Below are 23753 nucleotides of genomic sequence, written 5' to 3'. Positions count from 1 at the left end.
GGCTGAAAGTGAGAAATCAATGCCTAGGATATAACACTGAATCCTTCTTCATCCACTGAATTAGATTAGAAGAAGTTGCTGACAGATAAAGTTAAAAAGTTTACAACTTTATTTTTTAAACGGTACTGTAAAAATATGGCTTAAAACAATATATAAATTTACTGAAGTCTTGTGTAGTGTTATCCTTTATTAGCACTTTAACTTTAATGGCATTTCATTTGATCTGAAAGGGTGCTAACTGAGGTTTCATCTTTTGTCTAATGTATCCTTTTCCCTTAGAAACATGAGGGGCAGTTCACCATTGCTCAGTTGGTGGGTATGTTGACTGGCATAGCTTCAGGAATGAAGTACCTGACAGAGATGAGCTACATTCACAAGTGTCTTGCTGCACACAAAGTCCTAGTCAACTCTAACCTGGTCTGCAAAATATCAGGATTTCGACATATTCAAGATGATAAACTTGACACTGTATATTCCACCATGGTTCGAAATTCAAATGTAAGATAATTTTTTTTTTATTATTATAGCTGGTTGGTATTTTAACTTGAGCTAAAACAAGGGATATACTTGTCTTTCCTAAATTCTGTTATTGTCCTCTGAATTGTAACTCTGTGCACAAGAATTATAAACATTGTTTATGCTATTGGCTAATTGTTTGATCTTTATATATATCCCATATTCGCAGCATTCAAAAGGGAACAATTAAGGAAATGCAAATTTCAGCAATGTAAAACAATCTGATTTCAGTTTACCATATCCTTTGTTCAGCAAATTTTCTTGACACAGTTATATGTAGAAGTGTTGCCTCAAAGGACAATTGGGGTAGATAGGGTTAGGTACTATCATCCTGTAATTGTATAGTGGAGAAAGGGGAGATTAGTCAAGGGCTACTCCAAGCAATGCCCTCGATCATCAATGATGGTTAGGACTATCTTGATACCCAATTGTATAACAAGGAATTTATATCAAAAATATATTTTATTACACAAATAAACAATACACAATTGACAACAAGAACAAATAGGTAATTGTTGAAAAAATATCACATGAAATTCACATTAAAAGAAATGTAAATGCCCCCACAGGTGTGTGGAGACACGATGATGTAGGTATAGATGTAGTCCTCAACACGTTTCATGGCCTATGCTGCTTCTTCAAGAGGTGTCATCCAAAATATCTATGGAAAAATAAAATCTCATAGTTATAGTATCATGAAAGTCTAAAAGGTAGTTAAACAACCAGTAACACATTTTATTTGGAGTATTAGGAGAAATCCTGCCTGACTCACCAATGAAGGCCCATGAGTAATGAACGGCATCAATTGAGACACCAAAAAGAAAGGGAACAGGGAGGGGAACAAAACACAAAAAAACCTCAACAAAAAATGTTGGATGTGTTGGACTTTTTAGGCATAGTAATATATTTAGATGTAGCAAAAAGGGGAAAGAAAAAGAATATTTTAAATAAAAAAATATTTATTTATAAAAAAGGAAAAAGAGAGAGAATGTATATAAAACATACCAAATACTGTTTCATATCCTGTCTAAACTAGTACATTTTAACAATGTCCATATATATTCCCATTAGGCATATGAGCCCAAAAAAAACAACAACATTAATACTCAATATAAAAACTGTTTACAGTAGACAGGATATTAGTTACAGAACCGATTGGATGTATTTTGACGCTCTATATGTTTCGCGTTTTGATTAACGCTTCCTCAGGAGCTTTACCCATTTTATTTTTCATAGGGAGTGCCCCAAGAAAAACATGTAGGAGAAAAAAGGAAAAGGGGAGATATTTTTCTATGCAAATAAAGTGATTTTCATATCGACATCACACAGTTGTATGTACAAGAGCCTGCAAATAGCATAAAGTCTCCGAATATTTATGATGTGAGACAGCAAGGGAAGATGGTATAAACCATAATCTCTTTTTATTGCAGTTAGCGGGTTCCTACGTACATCTCTTCAGCGAGATATAGGCAGACTTGTTCCAGTGATTCTGAGGTGTAAGGGGGACAGTTCAACCCCTCAGGTGCCTTCCTTTACCAAAAAATTCAGACCGCTGTGCCGAGCGGTCTCACATCATAAATATTCGGAGCCCTTATGCTATTCGCAGGCTCTTGTACATACAACAGTGTGATGTCGATATGAAAATCACTTTATTTGCATTTATTTTTCTTGGGGCACTCCCTATGAAAAATGAAATGGGTAAAGCTCCTGAGGAAACGTTAACGCGAAACATGTAGAGCATCAGAATACATCCAATCGGTTCTGTAACTAATATCCTGTCTACTGTAAACAGTTTTTATATTGAGTATTCATGTCAGGTTTTTTTTTGGGGCTCATATGCCTAATGGGAATATATATGGACATTGTTAAAATGTACTAGTTTAGACAGGATATGAAACAGTATTTGGTATGTTTTATATACATTCTCTCTCTTTTTCATTTTTTATAAATAAATATTTTTTTATTTAAAATATTCTTTTTCTTTCCCCTTTTTGCTACATCGAAATATATTACTATGCCTAAAAAGTCCAACACAACCAACATTTTTTGTTGAGGTTTTTTTGTGTTTTGTTCCCCTCCCTGTTCCCTTTCTTTTTGTTTTCAAGATATATAAAGGACATGGCATTTGGTTTTTTGTTTTATAGTATATCCACAGGACCACCCTGTGATAGATACACATCATATTTATTTCAATTGAGACACCCTCAACTGGGGCGATCCCCCGGGGGCAGACACGGGGGCTATTGGGATGGACTGAAATTGAATAGAGGAAGTATAATTAATTAGTTAGGCGTGAGTTCCAACACAAAACCAGTACACAAGGTAAATTAAGAAAAGGTGCAAAGTGTTGAAAAAAGTAGAATAAAAAAAGTGAATAAGGAGGGACAGAAGGAAAGGGAGGTGGGGGAAGGGTGGGGAAAGGTGGAGGAGGAGCAGGATGGGTGAAAAGGTTGCAAAAAGGGGAGGAAAAGGGGGAGAGGAATGGTAAGGTGGGAAAAGGGGGGAGAAAGGGGGGTTCAATGGAGGGAAAGAGGGGGGGGGAAGGGGTTGCCAAAAGAAAAAAATGAAAAGAGGAAAGAAGAAGAAAAGGGGTGAAAGGGAAAGAAAGATCAGGAAAGGGGGGGAGGGGGGGAAAGGGGAATGTTATGTATATATGTATACATTTGGGTACTGAGATAGTCTTAACCATCATTGATGATTGAGGGCATTGCTGGAAGTAGCCCTTGACTAATGCCCCCTTTCTCTACTTGAGATAATTATACATATAATAATATAATATAATGTAAAATCTAAAAAAAAAGTGTTTTGGATATGTTTACTCATAAATAATTTGGGGGTGTAAAGAGTTAGTTTTTTGACTATCATCTGCTACATTGCAGGGTGGAAAGAGCACTGTTTTATGGACAGCACCAGAAGCAATTCAGTATCATCGTTATAGTACTGCCAGTGATGTATGGAGCTTTGGCATAGTAATGTGGGAGGTCATGTCTTACGGTGAAAGACCTTACTGGGACATGTCTAATCAAGATGTAAGTATTACAATATAAAGTTTTGAATATTACAATTATAAAATTTCCTCCCCTTTACAAATATTTAAACACACATAAACTATATACTGTAGGTTTTGCTGGTCATTGTGTTAGAAGACTCTTTTGTTCTCCACATTATCCAAATGCAATCCTCAGGCTCTGGATGTTCCATGTGTATAAAGAGGATTGGCTACTTGCACCTGGACATAGTTGAAGAGGTTTTTAAACCTATGACCACCATGTACATATCTTCATCTATATTGCACAAATATAGCATACATGCAGAATAGAGCAGATGTGTATTATTGGTGTTCATTGGCTGCATGCAGCAGCTTCTTTGTGGCCCTCAGTGGTTTAAGGATATAATTCATTCTCAGCTGTTCTCCAATTGATAAGTTATACTTCCTAACATAATTTTCTAGCTGAATACTTCAGGAAATGTCTTATAGTCCCGTTATCTAGGATTATATAGTGAAAATTGGATTTGGATTTGGATTTGAATTGAAAATTTTACTATGTTAAGGTCCAAATTACCATACTCTTTTTCTGGAGTTAGATAGATGCAACCAACAGCAAACACAACGTGCCCCCCTTGAAGATCGAATCTACTCCAATCGGTTAAATGTTTCATGTAAGCTTGACATGCCTGCTAGAGAGAGAGAATAAGACAGAGAGAGAGATAATTTTGATGTGTATTCTATTACCAAGGTCATCAAAGCCATAGAAGATGGATTCCGACTTCCAGCACCAGTGAGCTGTCCACCTGCGCTCCACCAGCTGATGTTAGATTGCTGGCAAAAGGACAGAAATGATAGACCAAAATTCACTCACATCCACAACATTTTATCCAAACATGGACAGAGTCCTGAGAAATGCCAGTCTGCAACATCCACAACAACAAGGTGTGTGTTTTCTTCCAGTTCTTTGTAAAGTGTACTATTTGTAGAGCTGTGGTGGACACTGATGTCCGCTGAACATTAGGGTTTACAACCTAAAGAATCTTGTAATACCATTAACATTAACATTTTTAAGTTGTGTTTGTGACTGAAAACTTAGAATGGTATGTACAACTGTATTTTTGAAGAGTTAGTATTTGTTATCTAACAATGATACTTCCATTGCTACATTACAGCTGAAGTTTTGCCTTTTTTGAAATTTTAAAATAAATCCTTTATGTTTGTATGACATTTCTTATATCTTTATCATACAGTACAACTCATATACCATTGGTTATTTTCCGCTACCTTCGGCAGCATATAACCCATGGAGTATGAATTGATTTCTGTGTCATGATCTGTACTCCAAGATACAGAATTTACAGGTACATCAGAATTCCTTTTTTTAGATCATCACTGCTGTGTCTCTGTGCTTCTTTATGCAATGCAGGAAGATCATGGAGTGTGGAAGGGGCCCACAGAGTGCCATACTTAGTTACCTGGAAACATCACAGCACCCTGATTCATTGATTCTTCTCTCAAGGACCCTCAGCCCTAATGCGTGCAGTGGAGTTGATTTACTAAAACTGGAGAGTTCAAAATCTAGTGCAGCTCTGCATAGAAATTGTTTTATTGTCAAAACTGAATTGAACAAAATGAAGTTAGAAACTGATTGTACATCTGCATCAGATTTTACACTCTCCAGTTTTAGTAAATCAACCCCAGTGAGACAACTCTTAGGAGAAGTTATGCAAATATCAAAATGCCTTGATGGATGGATGTCAGTCTGAAGGAGTGGGCAGTCCTAGTCAGGTTGCGTTTTTATGCAGACCACCATAGGTAATGTTATGTGTGATGCTGAGCCTCCATGACCAAAAGAACTGAAACCTAATGATCAAAATGGGCAGGCTAGTAGGAAAGAAAGGTCTTGATGTCCTTCATTCTATAAATGAAAAGGGCTCTATCTGCTGCATCTTCTAATACACATTGTAAGAAGTTAACATTATGCAGTCAAATCAGAGCAGGCTATCAACTTTTGATAATATTGATCTACGCCACTCGTAAGCCACTGTGAACATCTTCTGTGAGCCTCTACTGCTCCAAATTCAAGTCCTCTCCAAGATTCCATCCCGCTCAATGCATGCATAAATCAAACAGGGATTGCACATTGGTAATGTTAACGATGAGGAAATGAACAGAATCACAGATTCAGCTCAGCCTCCTTCCATTGGCCATGCTCCACTGATGTGTTTCATCCGATAGGGCTTAATCAAAGATGTCCTATGCTGGTGATAGGTGATTAAGCCATATCCAGGTGAAATGCATCACAGGGTGGGGCCAATGTCAGGGGACTGTGCTGAAGCCAGGATTCATGGTTAACATTATATGTGACATCCCAGTTTGTTTGATTCATACGTTTAACTTTTGTCATATTGAATAAAAGTTTGTATAATGTGTATCACTTCTGTGACTGCAGTCACAGTGGGTAAGGCTAGGTCTGTTTTTCTCTGAGAAACAGTTGCTTTGCCCAGATAAAATGTACCACTGATAACAACTTTGATCAGTTAAGTCCAGTGCCACTGGTAACATATTTATGGATGATTTAATTTGCATTGGGCCTAGATGTTCCTTGTAAACAGTTGAAAAGCTATCATTATATACACATTTTAGTTTTATATTTGTTTTTGATATTTGCCAGTAATGATCTGTACTTAATATAGTCCAATGTCTTATTTGCATAGAAAATTCCTGTAACAGTGAAAATGATGTGGCAGAAGTGATTGCTTTACTCAGGCTATAAAGACCTCACACATGCAACATGTCCACTAACACTGGCCATCTTTCCTGCAAATAAGCTGTCCAGCCGAGCAATGTAAAGTCAGTCTTGTGAAACAGACCTTGTAGAGCAAAGCTTTATAGCATAATCTGTTTTCACATTGCTCTCTCTTTGTACAGCTGAGGATCCTGCTGGCTTTTTATGTTGTTGGTATTACATGAGTCTAAATCTCACCTGTTACTGAAACATTTATTGGTGTAATATCTGTGTGGTCTAATATGGGTCTGGAGCTTTCTGCCTGTCTTGCTCTCTCTTGCTTGATATTTTATTCATCATCAACCTGCACATCCGCAGTGGTCCAGAGGTCGTGCTGTACACAAATCGTATTCCCAGCTGGAGCGTTATCAAGTTAAGTAGAGAGTGTACGATTTCCAGAACAAGCAAGACCTGAAATGATTATCTCTAACATTTGCTGATGGAGCACTGCTGCAATAGAAGCCATGCTTCTCATATACAAAGACCTTTTTATTGATCCATTACCCAAAAAATAATAGGAAATGGCTTACGTTTGTGTTTTTCAGAGAAATATTTATATTGCAAGGAAGAGAGTTACAAAGGCCTTCATGCATGTTTAACCACTTGCAGACTGGACCATTTTGCTGGTCAAAGACCAGACCACTTTTTGCGATTCGGCACTGCGTCGCTTTAACTGACAATTGCGCGGTCGTGCGATGTGGCTCCCAAACAAAATTGACGTCCTTTTTTTCCCACAAATAGAGCTTTCTTTTGGTGGTATTTGATCACCTCTGCGATTTTTATTTTTTGCGCTATAAACAAAAATAGAGCGACAATTTTGAAAAAAACGCATTATTTTTTACTTTTTGTTATAATAAATATCCCCCAAAAATATATAAAAAAACATTTTTTTCCCTCAGTTCAGGCCGATACGTATTCTTCTACATATTTTTGGTAAAAAAAAACGCAATAAGCGATTATTGATTGGTTTGCGCAAAAGTTATAGCGTTTACAAAATAGGGATAGTTTTATAGCATTTTTATTAATAATTTTTTATTATTTTTTTTTTACTAGTAATGGCGGCGATCTGCGATTTTTATTGTGACTGCGACATTGTGGGGGACCCATCGGACATTTTCGACACATTTTTGGGACCATTGTCATTTATACAGTAATCACTGCTATATAAATGCAGTGATTCCTGTGTAAATGACACTGGCAGTGAAAGGGTTAACCAGTGGGTGGCAGTGTAGGGGTTAAGTGTTCCTAGGGGTGTGTTACTAACTGTGGGGGGGTTGGGCTTTCATTTAGTGTACACTGATCTCTGCTCCAATCACATGGAGCAGAGATCAGCGTCACTAGTTGCTAGGCAGAATGGAGAAATGTTGTTTATACAGCGTTTCCTCCATTCGGCCGCTCCGTGAGACGATCGCGGGGATGCCCGCGGCGATCGAGTCCGCGGGTCCCGCAACCGGACTCACGGGGGTCCCGACCAGCGCGGGAGCGCGCCGCCGGCGGCGCGCTCCCGATGGTAGGGCGGCATCGAATATTGGACGTACCTGTACGCCAATATGCCTGCCCGTGCCATTCTGTCGACGTACATCGTCGTGCGCTGGTCGGGAAGTGGTTAAAGCGTGATTGGATTTCGATATAAGATATTGTATAGCTTAATTTTGTGTGCATTAGTTCAAACGATCATTGTCATACTCATGACAAATCCATTAGCATAACCCATGCATGCCAACTGATTACATTTTATTTCAAATGAATTGATTAATTCTAAGTGCTTGACCCCTTTCTTTATATCACAAGTTTTCAGACATTTACGGACTTATCCAACAACTACATACTGCAAGTGCATACACCAGCAAGTTAACAGATTAATGGACAACTAATCCTAACATTATTTCTGTTTTGCACACAAATATATATTAACTTTACAACAGCATATACACGTGAACATTATTAAAGTTGAACTCTGAGAATAATGCCCCATACACACGATCGGATTTTCCGACAACAAATGTTGGGTTTGAGCTTGTTGGCGGAAAGTTCAACCGTGTGTATGTTCTATCAAACATTTGTTGTCGGACTTTACGCCAGCAAATGTTGGCTAGCAGGTTCTCAAATTTTCCACCAACAAATGTTTGTTGGCGGGTCAGAGATATAACTAGCGCTCGTAATGGAGATATCACGTATGTCTTGTATGTCACTATGTTCGCAATTGTTAGCCAACATTTGTGTGACCATGTGTATGCAAGACAAGTTGGAGCCAACATCCTTCGAACAAAAATCCACGGTTTTGTTGTCTGATCGTGTATACGGGGCATAAGACTAAATCTATTCTTGCATTAGGCCCCCCACATTGCAGTGGTTCAATGCTCCTTTAGTCCAGGGGTACAGGTGTATAAGGGGGTGCAGGCATAAAGTGTATTAGTTACCCTATACCTGAGCCCAGCAGGCTCAATGCTATCTTCAAGCTCCAGACTGTGGGAGATACCTTGGTGTCATCATGTACAGTGCAGGGCTATTAACCCTGCATTGTACATGAAGAGGCAAGCATGCAATCTCTGCCTAAAGCAGCTTAAGCCAGGCATAAAGGGAGTGATTTTCTTTCCTGCAACTACGGGTTACCCCATCAACACAGTCAGTGTGTTACTATTGTGTTCTCAACTGACGTGCTAGTTGCACCCAAGTGCCCATACATGGTTCGAATGTTGGTCAGTCCCAACTGACCCCTCCATCCCTAGACTGAACAAGCTGTGAACTTTGCCTCATTCCCAGGGTTTAGCTCTAAATGCTTTAAATGTTTTCTTAAAACATGCTTTTCTTCCTCTCTTCAGTTATTTTAGATAAACAAGATTAAAGTGTACAACAGCCAAAACATTTTTTAGTTTTTGACAGAGAAGGAAAGAGTAAGAACTTCTATCAAGTTTTTTCTGTGGTCTGTGTGAGATGCACCCTCTCTCTTTTTCCTGATGACCATAGCAAATCCAAAAATGTACGGTTGTCACTGGAAAGGAGGTAAAATGAAAACCTCTTATAGGCACACCTGTTCAGCAACAACATTTAGGCCGGGTTCACACCGCTGCGATGCGGGAACGCCGCGAATCCGCGGCGTTTTCCCGCATCGCATTACTCCCACCGGCAGTTCACACTGCCCTATGCGGACGGCTGGGAGTGTCAATGATATGTTAATGACACCCCCAGATCCATCCGCATATCGCAGTGCGATCTGCCGACTCACACAGGAATCGGATCGCATGGTGTGAACCCCCATGCGATCCGATTCTGTTGCGGACCAAAAAAAGGGTCCCGTGTGAGTTTGCTGCGGGAGCGATGCGAATTCAGCCATACCATCTGTATGGCTGTACTCGCATCGCGACGGAGATCGGATGTGATTTGCGGTGCGAATCACATCCGGATCTCCCCCCGCAGCAGTGTGAACCCAGCCTTAAGAGGGGATTTTTCTCACTCTGTGGGGATTTTATCTATTTTTCTCTTTTGTCTTCAGAACAAAAAGCTAAGGGAAGTTTCTCCATAGACAGCAAAAAAGAAAAAAAAAACATAATCATGTATTAAAAATAAAGAAAACCTAGCAGGTGTTCCAAGTTTCAACTTTAGGAATACTTTCAACTTATAGTCCACTATCACACAACAGTAAAACAGCATGTGACCATATTTTGTTTCTGATTTGCTTAGGGTTAGTGTACACTGCAACACTTTTCAGCAGGTTACTAAACAATGTTCTATTTGGGAGCTTGATGGAAACTTCATAGAAAAAAATATGAGAGTCTGACATTGTTAATTTCCATAGGTACATAGTTGGTGAGCTTGAAAAGACATCAGTCTATCCAGTTCAACCTATGATGTGTGTATGTGTTTATGTCAATAGTACATTGTATATCCCTGTATGTTGTGATCATTAATCGTTATTCATCATTATTCTTTTTTTTAACTATTGATGCTCCCTGCTGATACCACTGTCATTCCGTCAGAATAAACTCTGATGGTCTTTCCGACAGAGTTTCGACAGAGTTCCGCTGAAATGGACTTGCTTACACACGATCACACCAAAGTCTGTTTATTTATGATGTACGACGGTAATAGAAAAGGAAGTTCAATAGCCAGTAGCCAATAGCTGCCCTTGCATCCAGGGGCGGACTGACAACTCATGGGGCCCCTGGGCAATAGGAGATTATGGGGCCACACAGTATACACACACACAGTATACAATCACGCAGTATACACATACATGTACACACAGTATACACAGACATGTTTCTATTGGCTGAGAAGGTACTGGAGAGGTTGGGCAACTAAAATCTCAGGATTTTTAGACCAAAAGCATGTCGGTAATGCCGCGTACACACAATCAAACAATCCGGTGGAAAAGTCCGGCAAACTCAAGTCCGCCAAACAATCCCCCCGTGTGTAGCCTCCGGCATACTTTTTTGACCCGAAAGTACGGCGGACTTAGAATGCCATGTTGCACTCCAATCTTTCCGCCGGACTCGCATTTCGGCGGACAATCCGGCCGTGTGTATGCCAGTCCGCCGTACTTTTGAAATGAGCGGACTTTTCCCGCCCGGAGAAAAGTCCGCTCATTTTGAGTGGGTCTCCAGGTAGGCGGGGCCCGCAAAGGAGACGTCGCTGGCCCCGCCGCCTGGTATGGACTTAAAGGGGAACCCCAACGCCGAAAAAATCGGCGTGGGGTCCCCCCAAGTCCACAACAGACCCTTGTCCGAGCACGCTACCCGGCCGGCCAGGAAAGGGGGGGGCGAGCGAGCGCCCCCCCCTGAGTCGTACCAGGCCGCGTGCCCTCAACATGGGGGGTGCCTTGGGGAAGGGGGGCCGCGCGGCCCCCCCACCCCAAAGCACCTTGTCCCCATGTTGTTGAGGACAAGGGCCTCTTCCCGACAACCCTGGCCGTTGGTTGTCGGGGTCTGCGGGCGGGGGGCTTATCGGAATCCGGGAGCCCCCTTTAATAAGGGGGCCCCCGGATACCGGCTCCCCACCCTATGTAAATGAGTATGGGGTACAATGTACCCCTACCCATTCACCTGTAAAATAAAAGTACAAAAAAAAACACAACACACGAGATAAAATACTTTATTGCACAGCTCCGGGGGTCTTCCGTCTTCGGGGGTCTTCTCGCCGGACTCCTCCACTATGTTCTTGTAGCTCTTTTGCTAGCGGAGGAGTCCGGCTTTCTTCCTCGCCGCCGGCCTCTTCTTCCGACTTACGGGGTCTTGTCCCCCTCTTCGGTTCTTCTGCCGGGCCACCGCGCCTTCTTATAGCTCTTTTACAGGCGGTGGCCCGGTCTTCTGTCGCCGCCGCCGCCTTCCGTTCTTCTTCTTCTTCTTCTTCTTCTTCTCCAGGAGATGTTGACTCGACGATCTCTCCGGCCGCAATGCCAGGGACTCGCTGCGCTGCCACTTATATAGGGACAAGGGGCGGTGTCACATGGGTTTATGTCACATGGGTTGGTCACATGGGTTGATGTCACATGGCGACAGTCCCAGCATCCTCCGGGACTGTGACATCGTAAGGTGGCGGGGTCACCATGTGACACCAACCCATGTGACATAAACCCATGTGACACCGCCCCTTGTCCCTATATAAGTGGCAGCGCAGCGCGTCCCTGGCACCCCCCCATGTTGAGGGCACGTGGCCTGGTACGGCTCAGGAGGGGGGGCGCTCGCTCGCCCCCCCTTTCCTGGCCGGCCGGGTAGCATGCTCGGACAAGGGTCTGTTGTGGACTTGGGGGGACCCCCACGCTGATTTTTTTCGGCGTTGGGGTTCCCCTTTAAGTCCATACCAGGCGGCGGGGCCAGCGACTTCTCCTTCGCGGGCCCCGCCTACCTGGAGACGCGCTTGAAATGAGCGGACTTTCCTCTGCGTGTGTGGGCGAGTCCGTTCATTTCAAAAGTAGGGCGGATAGTACGGTGGACTTAGTACGCCGTATTAGTCCGCTCAAAAAGTGCTGTGTGTGGGCAAGTAGCCCGTTCGGAAAGTCCGACGGACAGTCTGGCGGGAAGTCCGCCAGACTAAGTACGTCGGACATACCGCTACGTGTGTACGCGGCTTAAGCGACATTTCAGAGACGGATGTAAAAAAAAAACACAGATTTTTACATACTGTCCCTGGTTTTACTGAGGCTGGCAACCCTGATGGGGCCCCCGGGCAGTGCCCGAGTGGCCAAATGGTCAGTCCACCCCTGCTTGCGTCGTTTTTGGTCTGTCGGAATAGCATACAGACAACCGCTTTTCCTGATAGGAATTGATTCGGTCAGAAAGATTCAAAACATGTTCTATTTCTAGGTTCATCAGAATTTTTGAAAAAAAAGTCAGATAAAGCCCACACACAATCGGAATATCCAATGAAATGATTCCATCGGACCTTTTCTGCTGGAAAGTCTGGTTGTGTGTACAAGGCATAAAGAACCCTCTATGTTGTTTAAAATTAAACCACTTCTCTTCTAATTTTAATGTCTTTTAAAACTCCCTTTTGCTGAAAAGTTTGTTCCCTATGCTAGGGTTACCAGTACTGTATTTGTACATTGATACCATATCCCCTCTCAAGCGTCTCTTCTCCAGAGAGAATAAGTTCAATGTTTGTAGTCTTTCCCCATATCTGAGGTCCTCCAGTCCCTGTATTAGCTTTGTTACCCTTGTCTGGACTCTCTCCAGTCCCAGCACATCCTTCCTGTGAAAATGTTAGTTGCCTGGCTGCCATGCTATGTCATTGGCTTTGGCACTGAGTCACTGAGTCACTGAGCTTTGTCATTGCTTAGTGAGTGTTTCTTGTAGTAAGAAACAACCAAGTATTTCATTTCCAAAAGTAGATCAGCAATGGCAGCCCACATATATGTCTCATGATCGCTTTCATTTAACAAAGTCAATAGCCAGAGAAATCATTGTACATTCTACAGGACCAGCAAGCAATGATGACCCAGCTGCTCTCTTTCCCCTAAGGCTGAATGAAACACTCCAATGTGAGCTATACAGAAGAGGCTCTAACAACACATGTATTGCTTGCAGCAAAACCCCCTTAGTTTTTGCTATGCAAATATTCAGTTGCAAAGATAAACACTTTCTGCTTGGGTAATGCACATCTAGAGTTTAACCACTACAGCCCCGGACCAATAAACACCTTAAGGACCAGAGGTCTTTTTCCAATTTCGCACTGCACTGCTTTAACTGGTAATTGCGCGGTCATGCAATATTGCACCCAAACGAAATTTGCGTCTTTTTCTTCCCACAAATAGAGCTTTCTTTTGATGGTATTTGCCTCTGCGATTTTTATTTTTTGTGATATAAATGGAAAAAGAGCGAAAATTTAGAAAAAAAAAGATATTTTCTTCTTTTTGTTATAAGAAAAATCGAATAAACTAAATTTTAGTCACACATTGAGGGCAAAATTTATTCAGCCACATGTCTTTTGTAAAAAAAATGTCAATAAGCGTATATTTTTTGGTTTGCGCAAAAGTTATAGCGTCTACAAACTAGAGTACATTTTCTGGAATTTACACAGCTTTTAATTTATGACTGCCTATCTCATTTCTTGAGGTGCTAAAATGGCAGGGCAGTACAAACCCCCCCAAATGACCCCATTTTGGAAAGTAGACACCCCAAGGAAATTGCTGATGGGTATGTTGAGCCCATTGAATATTTATTTTTTTTGTCCTAAGGGATTGAATAATGACAAAAAAAATTAAAATAAAATTTTTTTACAAAAAGTTGTCACTAAATGATATATTGCTCACACATGCCATGGTTATATGTGGAATTGCACCCCAAAATATATTCCGCTACTTCTCCCGAATATGGGGATACCACATGTGTGGGACTTTTTGGGAGACTAGTCACGCACGGCACCCCGAAAACCAATCACCACCTTCAGGATTTCTAAGGGTGCAAATTTTTGATTTCACTCCTCACTACCTATCACAGTTTCGAAGGCCATAAAATGCCAAAATAGCACAAACCCCCCCCCCCCAAATGACCCCATTTTGGAAAGTAGACACCCCAAGCTATTTATTGAGAGGCATGTTGAGTCCATGGAATATTTTATATTTTGCCACAAGTTGCGGGAATATTACAAACTTTTTTTTTTTGCACAAAGTTGTCACTAAATGATATATTGCTCACACATGCTATGGGCATATGTGAAATGACACCCCAAAATACATTCTGCTGCTTCTCCTGAGTACAGGGATACCACATGTGTGGGACTTTTTGGGAGCCTAGCCGCGTACGGGACCCTGAAATCCAAGCACCGCCTTCAGGATTTCTAAGGGCATACATTTTTTATTTTACTCCACACTACCTATCACTACCTATCACAGTTTTGAAGACCATAAAATGCCAAGATGGCACAAAACCCCCCCAAATGACCCCATTTTGGAAAGTAGACACCCCAAGCTATTTGCTGAGGGCCATGTTGAGACCATTGAATATTTTTTTTTTGTCCCAAGGGATTGAATAATGACAAAAAATAATATTTTTTTTTTTTTTACAAAAAGTTGTCACTAAATGATATATTGCTCACACATGCCATGGTTATATGTGGAATTGCACCCCAAAATATATTCCGCTACTTCTCCCGAGTATGGGGATACCACATGTGTGGGACTTTTTGGGAGTCTAGTCGCGCACGGCACCCCGAAAACCAATCACCACCTTCAGGATTTCTAAGGGTGCAAATTTTTGATTTCACACTCCTCACTACCTATCACAGTTTCGAAGGCCATAAAATGCCAAAATAGCACAAAACCCCCAAAAATTACCCCATTTTGGAAAGTAGACACCCCAAGTTATTTACTGAGAGGCATGTTGAGTCCATGGAATATTTTATATTTTGCCACAAGTTGCGGGAATATTACAAACTTTTTTTTGCACAAAGTTGTCACTAAATGATATATTGCTCACACATGCTATGGGCATAAGTCAAATTACACCCCAAAATAAATTCTGCTGCTTCTCCCGAGTACGGGGATACCACATGTGGGGGACTTTTTGGGAGCCTAGCCACGTACGGGACCCCGAAAACCAAGCACTGCCTTCCGGATTTAAATATAAAATGCTACCAAAAAAAACTGTTAGCGATGGCAGGGATCAGGCCTGACTCTGTGATCGCTGCAGTTATGTGTTTAGTGTTTTGTAAGTGACAGTGATCGATCGATACTGCACTTGGGTGGGCTGGGCAGAGGGGCAAAACGCAAGTGCTAGCAGGTATCTGGGCTGATCCCGCTAACAATGCGTTTTTTTGGAACCCTAAACTGCTGGGGACGCTAGTATAGATCTGATCAGATCAGATATTGATCTGTTCAGATTCTATACCACTACGGGAGGTTTATGCTTTGCGTGTGGGTGTTAGCGGTACTGGCACTAACCTAGCGCTGCCGGGGCGACGCAGACCCTGACCCTAAAACCTAATTGATATCACCCGCCGGGTGATCAGGGGGTTAAACCTTTATTGGGTAATAAATGGTGGGTGCCCTGATGCTATAAAAAACAAACTAACCAGAGTCACCCGTAACACTTATACGGTGATCAGTGGTGAAAGGGTTAACTAGGGGCAATCAGGGGGTTCAAATTTTTATTAGGTAGTATATGGGGGTCCCTGGCGCTATATAAAAACCTGACGGGGAACCTAAATAACTAACTGGCTAACCAGCATCACCAGTGACACTTATACTGTGATCGCTGGTGAAAGGGTTAACTAGGGGGAATCAGGGGGTTAAAACCATTATCGGGTAGTATATGGGGGTACCTAACGCTATAAAAACCTGGCGGTGAACCTAAAAAAATAACTAGCTACCTAACGACACTAGCGACACTAATGCAGCGATCAGAAAAACGATCGCCTAGTGACACTGGCAAAAGGGGGTGAAAGGGTTAACTAGGGGCAATCAGGGGGTTAAAACCATTATTGGGTAGTATATTGGGGTACCTAGCGCTATAAAAACCTGGCGGTGAACCTAAAAAAATAACTAGCTACCTAGCGACACTAGCGACACTAATGCAGCGATCAGAAAAATGATCGCTTAGTGACACTGGCAAAAGGGGGTGAAAGGGTTAACTAGCGGCAATCAGGGGGTTAAAACCATTATTGGGTAGTATATCGGGGAACCTAGCGCTATAAAAACCTGGCAGTGAACCTAAAAAAATAACTAGCTACCTAGCGACACTAGCGACACTAATGCAGCGATCAGAAAAATTATCGCTTAGTGACACTGGCAAAAGGGGGTGAAAGGGTTAACTAGCGGCAATCAGGGGGTTAAAACCATTATTGGGTAGTATATCGGGATACCTAGCGCTATAAAAACCTGGCGGTGAACCTAAAAAAATAACTAGCTACCTAGCGACAGTAGCGACACTATTGCAGCGATCAGAAAAATGATCGCTTAGTGACACTGGCAAAAGGGGGTGAAAGGGTTAACTAGCGGCAATCAGGGGGTTAAAACCATTATTGGGTAGTATATCGGGGTACCTAGCGCTAGAAAAACCTGGCGGTGAACCTAAAAAAATAACTAGCTACCTAGCGACACTAGCGACACATGCAGCGATCAGAAAAATGATCGCTTAGTGACACTGGCAAAAGGGGGTGAAAGGGTTAACTCTAGGGGCAATCAGGGGGTTAAATCTTTATTGGGGGGTGATAGGGGGCTACCCTGGACCTAACACTAACTGTCCTGACAGTTTTTACTGTCACAACTGACACTGAATACAGTGATCAGTAAAGAAATGATCACTGCAATCAGTGACACTGTGACTGGGGGGGAGGGGGGGCGGGGGAAATCGGGGGGCGATCGGGGGGGGATCGGGGGGGTTTGTGTGCCTGTGTGTACCTACATGTCAGTGTAGTGTTGGTGCACACTTACTTTTAGTCTTCTCCTCGTAGTCCGGTCAAAAAGACCGCCCCGAGGAGAATGACATCACTTCCTCCTTCCTGTGTAAACAATACACAGTGGGAGGAAGTTCGTCATTGGCCAGGAGCGATCCAGAGGGCCATCCCCTCATCACGGATCGCTCCTGGAGGGAAACGGACCGCCGTATCCAGCGGGAGGGGGTCCGATCGGACCCCCCACCCGCTGGAAGGCAGGCACGTACATCTACGTGCTTGTGCCTGCCTGTGCCATTGTAATGACGTACAATGGCAATACGGCGGTCCTTAAGTGGTTAAAGATAATCAGTTGCAAACACACTAAAGAGTCAATCTTAAATTGTTACAAATGAGCTTGCTAACATATGAAGGATGTATATTTACTGCCTGAGTTAGCTTTATTTCGTTTTTTTTTGTCTTAAGCAGGGTACACACTATTAGTTTTTATTCATTCAACCTCATGGTTGAATAAAAAACTGTCAGATCTGGTCAGAGTTGCTGTACTAACCATGCAAGGTTAGTTCAGTGATCTCCCCCACCAGAACACTCTGCCATTGGCTGAGAGCACTGATCGGGAGTTAGTTGGATGCTGGTTTTCCAGTATCCTCGTCTGACAGAAGCTGACCAAACCATCGGCTTCGGTTGGACAGACTGGCATACACACGGGGTGAATATTTTTAACTGGTCATTGTTTCCCGGCATTCGGACTGTGTGTATCCGGCTTTAGGCTGGGTCCACACTATTGTGAATTGAATGCCGGTTTCCCCATATCTAATTTGCATGGTAGAAGATTGTGACCAGCTCTCCGCTGTGAATTTGCACAGGAGTTCTTTGCGTCTTTTGGTCCGTTTCAGGTCCGAATTAAGCCCAAAAGTTCGGGCTGAAATCAGACCTGAAACGGTAATGGAGATGCAACGGACCCCTGCTGTGAGCCTCATTCGGCAATAGTGTGAACCCAGCCTGACTCTTATGTTTGAGAATCAGGGGTAAGAGATAACCTGAAGTGAATATCCAGACGACTGGCTGACCTCCTATCATTTCTTTACTTTTGACTGTCATTGCAAATGGGGAACAGAGCTAAACTGTGGTTTAGAGAAATGCAAGCACCTAAGACGCCTGTTCTTTGATATTGTTATGTGCACTCTAGTGATAAGAACTAATGTCTAAGGTCAGACAAATACTATCACAGCAACTGACAGACTTCAGGTGAGCTCAGAAATGACTCCCATGTTGAAGTGTCATTCTTTGGAAAAATCTAATAAAGATTAAGCTTACCACACAAGTTACAATCTCCCAACATTTATATTGATATTGTACAATCAGATTGTGACATGTATGGTGGCCCTAAGTAAGAAAAAAAACTTTTATAATTAGAATTGTACTATTAGAATAATGTATTCAGTAAGATCAGTCATAACTGATACTCTCCACAATGGTGCATAATAAATGAAGAACACCAGGCCTAATAATTTTAGTTAGGCTGTACAAGAAAGCTGCATGTATATGTAGTCTGTTTAATGCAATAAAAACACCCAGAAAACACAAACAACCAGTCATCACTGCAAGCCTAGACTACACCGATTTATATCTCTATTTTTTAATTTGCCAAAGACTTCAGCCACCATTTGGTTTATTTATTTTGAGGACATTGGATGCAGGATCTCTTTGCCTCTTACTAAAACCATTATAAAACCACAAAACATAGTCTTATTTCCTTAGCTGCATTTTAGAATATGTTAAATATATAAAATGGTTACAGTGAGACCGTTTGTCATTACCATGCCTGATGGGTTAAGTCGGGAATTCAAGTATGGAGATTTCTTCACTTGGGTCCTTAACCTCCCTGGCGGTATGATTATGTCAGGAATTTTGTACCAAAAGTGTTATGCCCCGTACACACGAGAGGGATTAAGTCTGACAGACCTCCAAAGGAGTTCCGCCGGAGTTCCGACGGAGTTCTGGCGGACTTTTCGACCGAACGGACTTGACCACACACCATCACACCAAACTCCGACGGAGTCGAACGTGATGACGTACGACTGGATTCGACGTAGGAAGTTCATAGACAGTAGCCAATAGCTGCCCTAGCGTCGGTTTTAGTCCGTCGGAGTAGCACACACACGAGGGAATTTTTCGAAGGGGACCGGGTCCGGCGGAGTTCCGTCGGGAAAATTTAAAGCATGCTTCATTTCTAAAGTCCGTCAGACTTTAGCGAAGCTAAAGTCCGTTGCAGCCCACACACGATCGAATAGTCTGACGGACTCGGTCCGTCGGAGTTTGGATGTCGAAAAGTCCGCTCGTGTGTACGGGGCATTACAATTTTTTGCATGGAAATTTGGTGTTATATATTATAGGCCTGCAATTCTTAGTAATTACTTACTTAAACCTGAACAAACAAGACTCTTGTAGACATCCCAGAAGTTTGAAACACAAAATCATGAATTATAATCTAATAAATCATCTAATTATTATTATATATTATTCAATAATGTAATGCAAAATAATGAAATTTGTCAAACAAAGAAAATTCAAAAAACATCCTAAATGTGATAAATTTTGAAACAAGGTACAGCACAAAGTCTGACATCACAATCCAGACAATGGAACCCGCTTTCTTTTCGGACTTTCTTTCCATTGCTATCTCTCTTTGAACAGCAAACTACGCACATCCTGGTAGGTGCTGCCTTTTTTGCGGTTGGCGGTATGTAGTCCATAAAGTGACGACCTGTTAGGCGTTCTGGGTTGGCAACGACAACAGCACGTCATCCAGGTCTGTTCATAGCTACTGATGGCGTCTGGTGTTTGACAAAAATCTGCTCAGCCACATTACAGATAAAGTCAGAATGAACAAGAGGCTTGTCACTCTTTGCTCTGTACAGAATATATGAATTCAAAAGGCATTGTTCCAGAAGATGCCGGAAAATCTTTTTATAATTTTTGCTTCTGTTTGCGCATAGCCGGATAAAATGTCACTGCCTGATCGGCTCTGTCGACACCCCCCATAGGGGGGGCTTCAGCACATCTTTCCCACCTTTTGTGTGGACCATGGCAGTGGAGGTATTGTGCACAGTGCTCATGAGACACATGTCCTTCTTGTCTCGCCATCGCATTGCCATCATCTTACCCTTCTGCCAGGCAACAATTTCTCAGTTTTTTTATTTTTTTCTTGGAAAACATAGATGGCATGTCACATCGGTTAGGCCTAACCGTACCATATGCATCAGTCTTGTTTTGTAGCAAAACCTCAAACAGTTCCGGAGATGTGTAGAAATTGTCCATGGTCACACAATATCCCTGGTTCAGCAATGGCTCCAGCAGTGTAAGGACAGATGATGTGGCCATCCCATAGCTGCTGTACCTGGGGTTGAACTTCATGCCTTTACTGGTGTAAATGACCGAATTCCAGATGTACCCAGTGGATGACTCGCAGAGCATGTAGGATTTGATGCCAAACCGCGCTCTTTTGGATGCAATAAACTGTATCCAGCTTAGGCGTCCCTTGTAGGCCATCAAACTTTCATGCACGCTGATCTCTCTTTCTGGCACATAAGTCTGCTGGAAATTGGTCACGATAATTTGGCTTACCTCCCAAATTTTTTTTAGTTTGGGTGCAGGATGCGTGGCCTCATCAAACTCTTCATTGTTCGTGAAGTGGAAATACTTCATGATGGGGGAAAACCAGTATTCCGACATCACGGTGCCAAAAAATGGCGTGGCCAGTAATTTATTGGTGTACCAGTACCATTTCTGGAGTGGTTTCCCCACCACCCCCTGAAGAATGATGAGTCCCAGAAACTGGCAGATGTCCTCTTTGGTCACCGGTTCCCACTTTCTGCTTTGGGAAAACCTGGCGTCCAGCGTAGCGGATTGCTGCTCTTGGCAGCGATTTGTCTGTGTGACAATTTCTTCAATTACCTCCTCAATGAGGAATAATTGCAGGTACGCCAGAGGTTTGTCACGTTCAACATCTACATTCATCCCAGGTGATCCAGTGAAGGGGAATCTTGGCATCGCTACCTGTCCATATCACAGTCAATAGGGCACCAAGTGCGCACATCGCTGAGGTCAGGTGCAGGATCATCACCGCTGTCACTTGCCAGATCAGTGTCAGTGTCAGACGACAAATCTCCCCACGACTCACTATCGCTCAGTTCTGCGAGCAACTCCGTGTCGCTGCTGCTGTCACTCAGCTGGTCCAAAGGTGATTTTGTAGCGAAGTGTCGCTTTTTTGATGTTATGTTAGATATATTTTATTGGGAAAAATTGGAGGCAAGGGGCACTGTACATTTATCAGTCAGATAAAGAGATGATATAGTGCAATCCTCTCAGATTAGAGTGCATCACCAGGTATGCCACCCTAGACCACCAGGGATGCCAGTCAGTGCCCACAATGGATGCCAATCAGTGCCCACAATGGATGCCAATCAGTGCCCTCACTGATTGGCATGCATTATTGTTTGGCACTGATTGGCATCATCAGTAAAATATAATACAATACAATGTCGCCTATCAGTGCCCATCTGTGCCACCTATTAGTGCCCATCCGTGCCACCTATCTGTGCCCATCAATGCTGCCTATCAGTGCCCACCCATGCTCATCTGTGCTACCTATGAATGCCCATCTGTGCTGCCTATCCATGCCCATCCATGCCGCCAATCCCGCCAGCTATCAGTGCCTATTTGTGCCACCTATCAGTGCCCATCCGTGTCACCCATCAGTGCAACCTATCAGTGCCCATCAGTGCCACATATCAGTGCCCATCAATGCCACCTCATGAGTGCCACTTCATTGGTGCCACCTCATTGGTGCCCATCAGTGCCACCTTATCCATGCCCGTCAGTGCAGCCCCATCAGTGCCCATCAGTAAAGGAGAAAAACTTACTTATTTACAAAGTTTTGCAACTGAAACAAAAAAACTTATTTTTTCTCAAAATTTTCGGTCTTTTTTTATTTGTTTAGCAAACAAATAAAAACCGTAGAGGTGATCAAACACTGCTCTATTTGTGGGAAAAAAATTATAAAATTTTCATTTGGGTACAGTGTATCATGACCGTGCAATTGTCATTCAAAGTGTGACAGCGCAGAAAGCTCAAAATTTGTCTGGGCAGGAAGGTGTTTAAGTGTCTGGTATTGAAGTGGTTAACAAGTCATTTTCATACTTGTAGATCAATTGCTTGCTATCAGGGCATATACAATTCTACCTGTTGAAATAAAACAGCTTTGGTTGAAAGGACCCTTTAAAATAAGCCATTGACTTTTACGTTCTGTTTGTCATTCAGCCAGCGCTATCACTACCCACTAAAATGTGTTACCTGGAGTGGCAGTTATATGTATTTACATCTTACAAGATGGAATTGCCTTTTACACTACATGTATGATACAGACTCATAAGTGGTCTATGTGGACATATTAGGACAATTACAACCTGAGCTTAGATTTTACAATTAGTGTTGTAGCAATCTGGTCTCCCCCACCCCTTTGGCTGGGACAAGTGAGATTTTACAAGTCACTGTATTACCAGGAGGAGGATTTATAACATACAATACAAGCAAAATTTGCTGGTGCAATTTAGCCAAATTTTCCTTAGAATTTTGACATCTGACCAAATTTAGACAGCATTTTTAGAACAGATAAAGATTCTAAGAAGATCTCGCTAATATCTAGCCTTTACATTGGGTAGCACATTTCTGGTGTTTTTTTTTTCCATTCAGGACTATTTTGTTCCAAAGTCTACCAAAGAAAATGTTTCCTTCTGTTTGAAAAGCATAGCATCTTCAGATTTAAAACATATAATTAGTATCCTGTTCTACAGTCACAAAGTGGCTGCACACTTTGATTACTTTGAAATCTTTACAATACCTGCATTCTCAGTTGGTACTTTCAAATATTTCTTTTCGTGCTGTGCCATCAGTTTGGTTTGTATAGATTGCAGCACAATGGTTCTATGTTCTTTATACCGCTGTATAATTATATTTAAATGCTCCCTATATGGAAGAATATAATAGCAATTTCTAATATAATTACAGCTTTATAATTTTCATAGCAATTGGCCATTGGAATGTTTTTTATTTTTTTTTGTCAGGCACTGAGTAGAGGAGAAATTGAAAACAGGTTCTGGCTTCATTGTATTACAATGGATAAAAAGCTGAATGTGAAATTTATAACAGGGATGGACAGCTGCTGAATCAAATAATTGGATTATAAGTTGAGATCAGTGACATGAAATGGCTTTATTCTAGTCAGGATTTATTCAGTTGCCTTATATAATTTCGATAAATTCAGAAAGATACATGGCATATGTGTGATATAGGAGATGAAATGCACTTTAAAGTTTCTAAATAAAGGCAACACAAGGGCAATATTTATATCAAGACTAAATTAATAACAATTTAGATTACTAAAAAAGAACTCCAATTAAACTAAAGATATTATTTCGAGCTATTGAAGACACTAAAATCAACAGATCATTTTACCTATTTTTGTGCAACTGTAGAGAAGCTAATATGCGATTTACAGTTTGACCAATCAGAAAATTATGTGTTTGCACTCATTTCCTTTGCTATATTAAAATGGCTGATTGACATCCTAGC

The 23753-nt window shown here is 42.0% G+C and overlaps 1 protein-coding gene across 1 annotated transcript in view; it reads left to right on the top strand.

The window, feature by feature from the left end:
- The window catches only part of EPHA10 (EPH receptor A10), a 943825-nt gene that overhangs the window by 894585 nt on the left and 25487 nt on the right, over positions 1-23753 (top strand). The window contains exons 13-15 of the mRNA XM_077481808.1: positions 280-498; positions 3396-3545; positions 4254-4447. Of these exons, the coding sequence (XP_077337934.1) occupies positions 280-498; positions 3396-3545; positions 4254-4447 (563 nt within the window). The remainder of the gene's footprint in view (positions 1-279; positions 499-3395; positions 3546-4253; positions 4448-23753) is intronic.

The sequence above is a fragment of the Lithobates pipiens genome, unplaced genomic scaffold (genome assembly GCF_037356315.1).
Source record: "Lithobates pipiens isolate NorthernLeopardFrog02 unplaced genomic scaffold, aLitPip1_a1.2 Scaffold_16, whole genome shotgun sequence".
NCBI classification, from domain to species: domain Eukaryota; kingdom Metazoa; phylum Chordata; class Amphibia; order Anura; family Ranidae; genus Lithobates; species Lithobates pipiens.
This window is presented reverse-complemented; position numbering and strand designations above follow the sequence as displayed.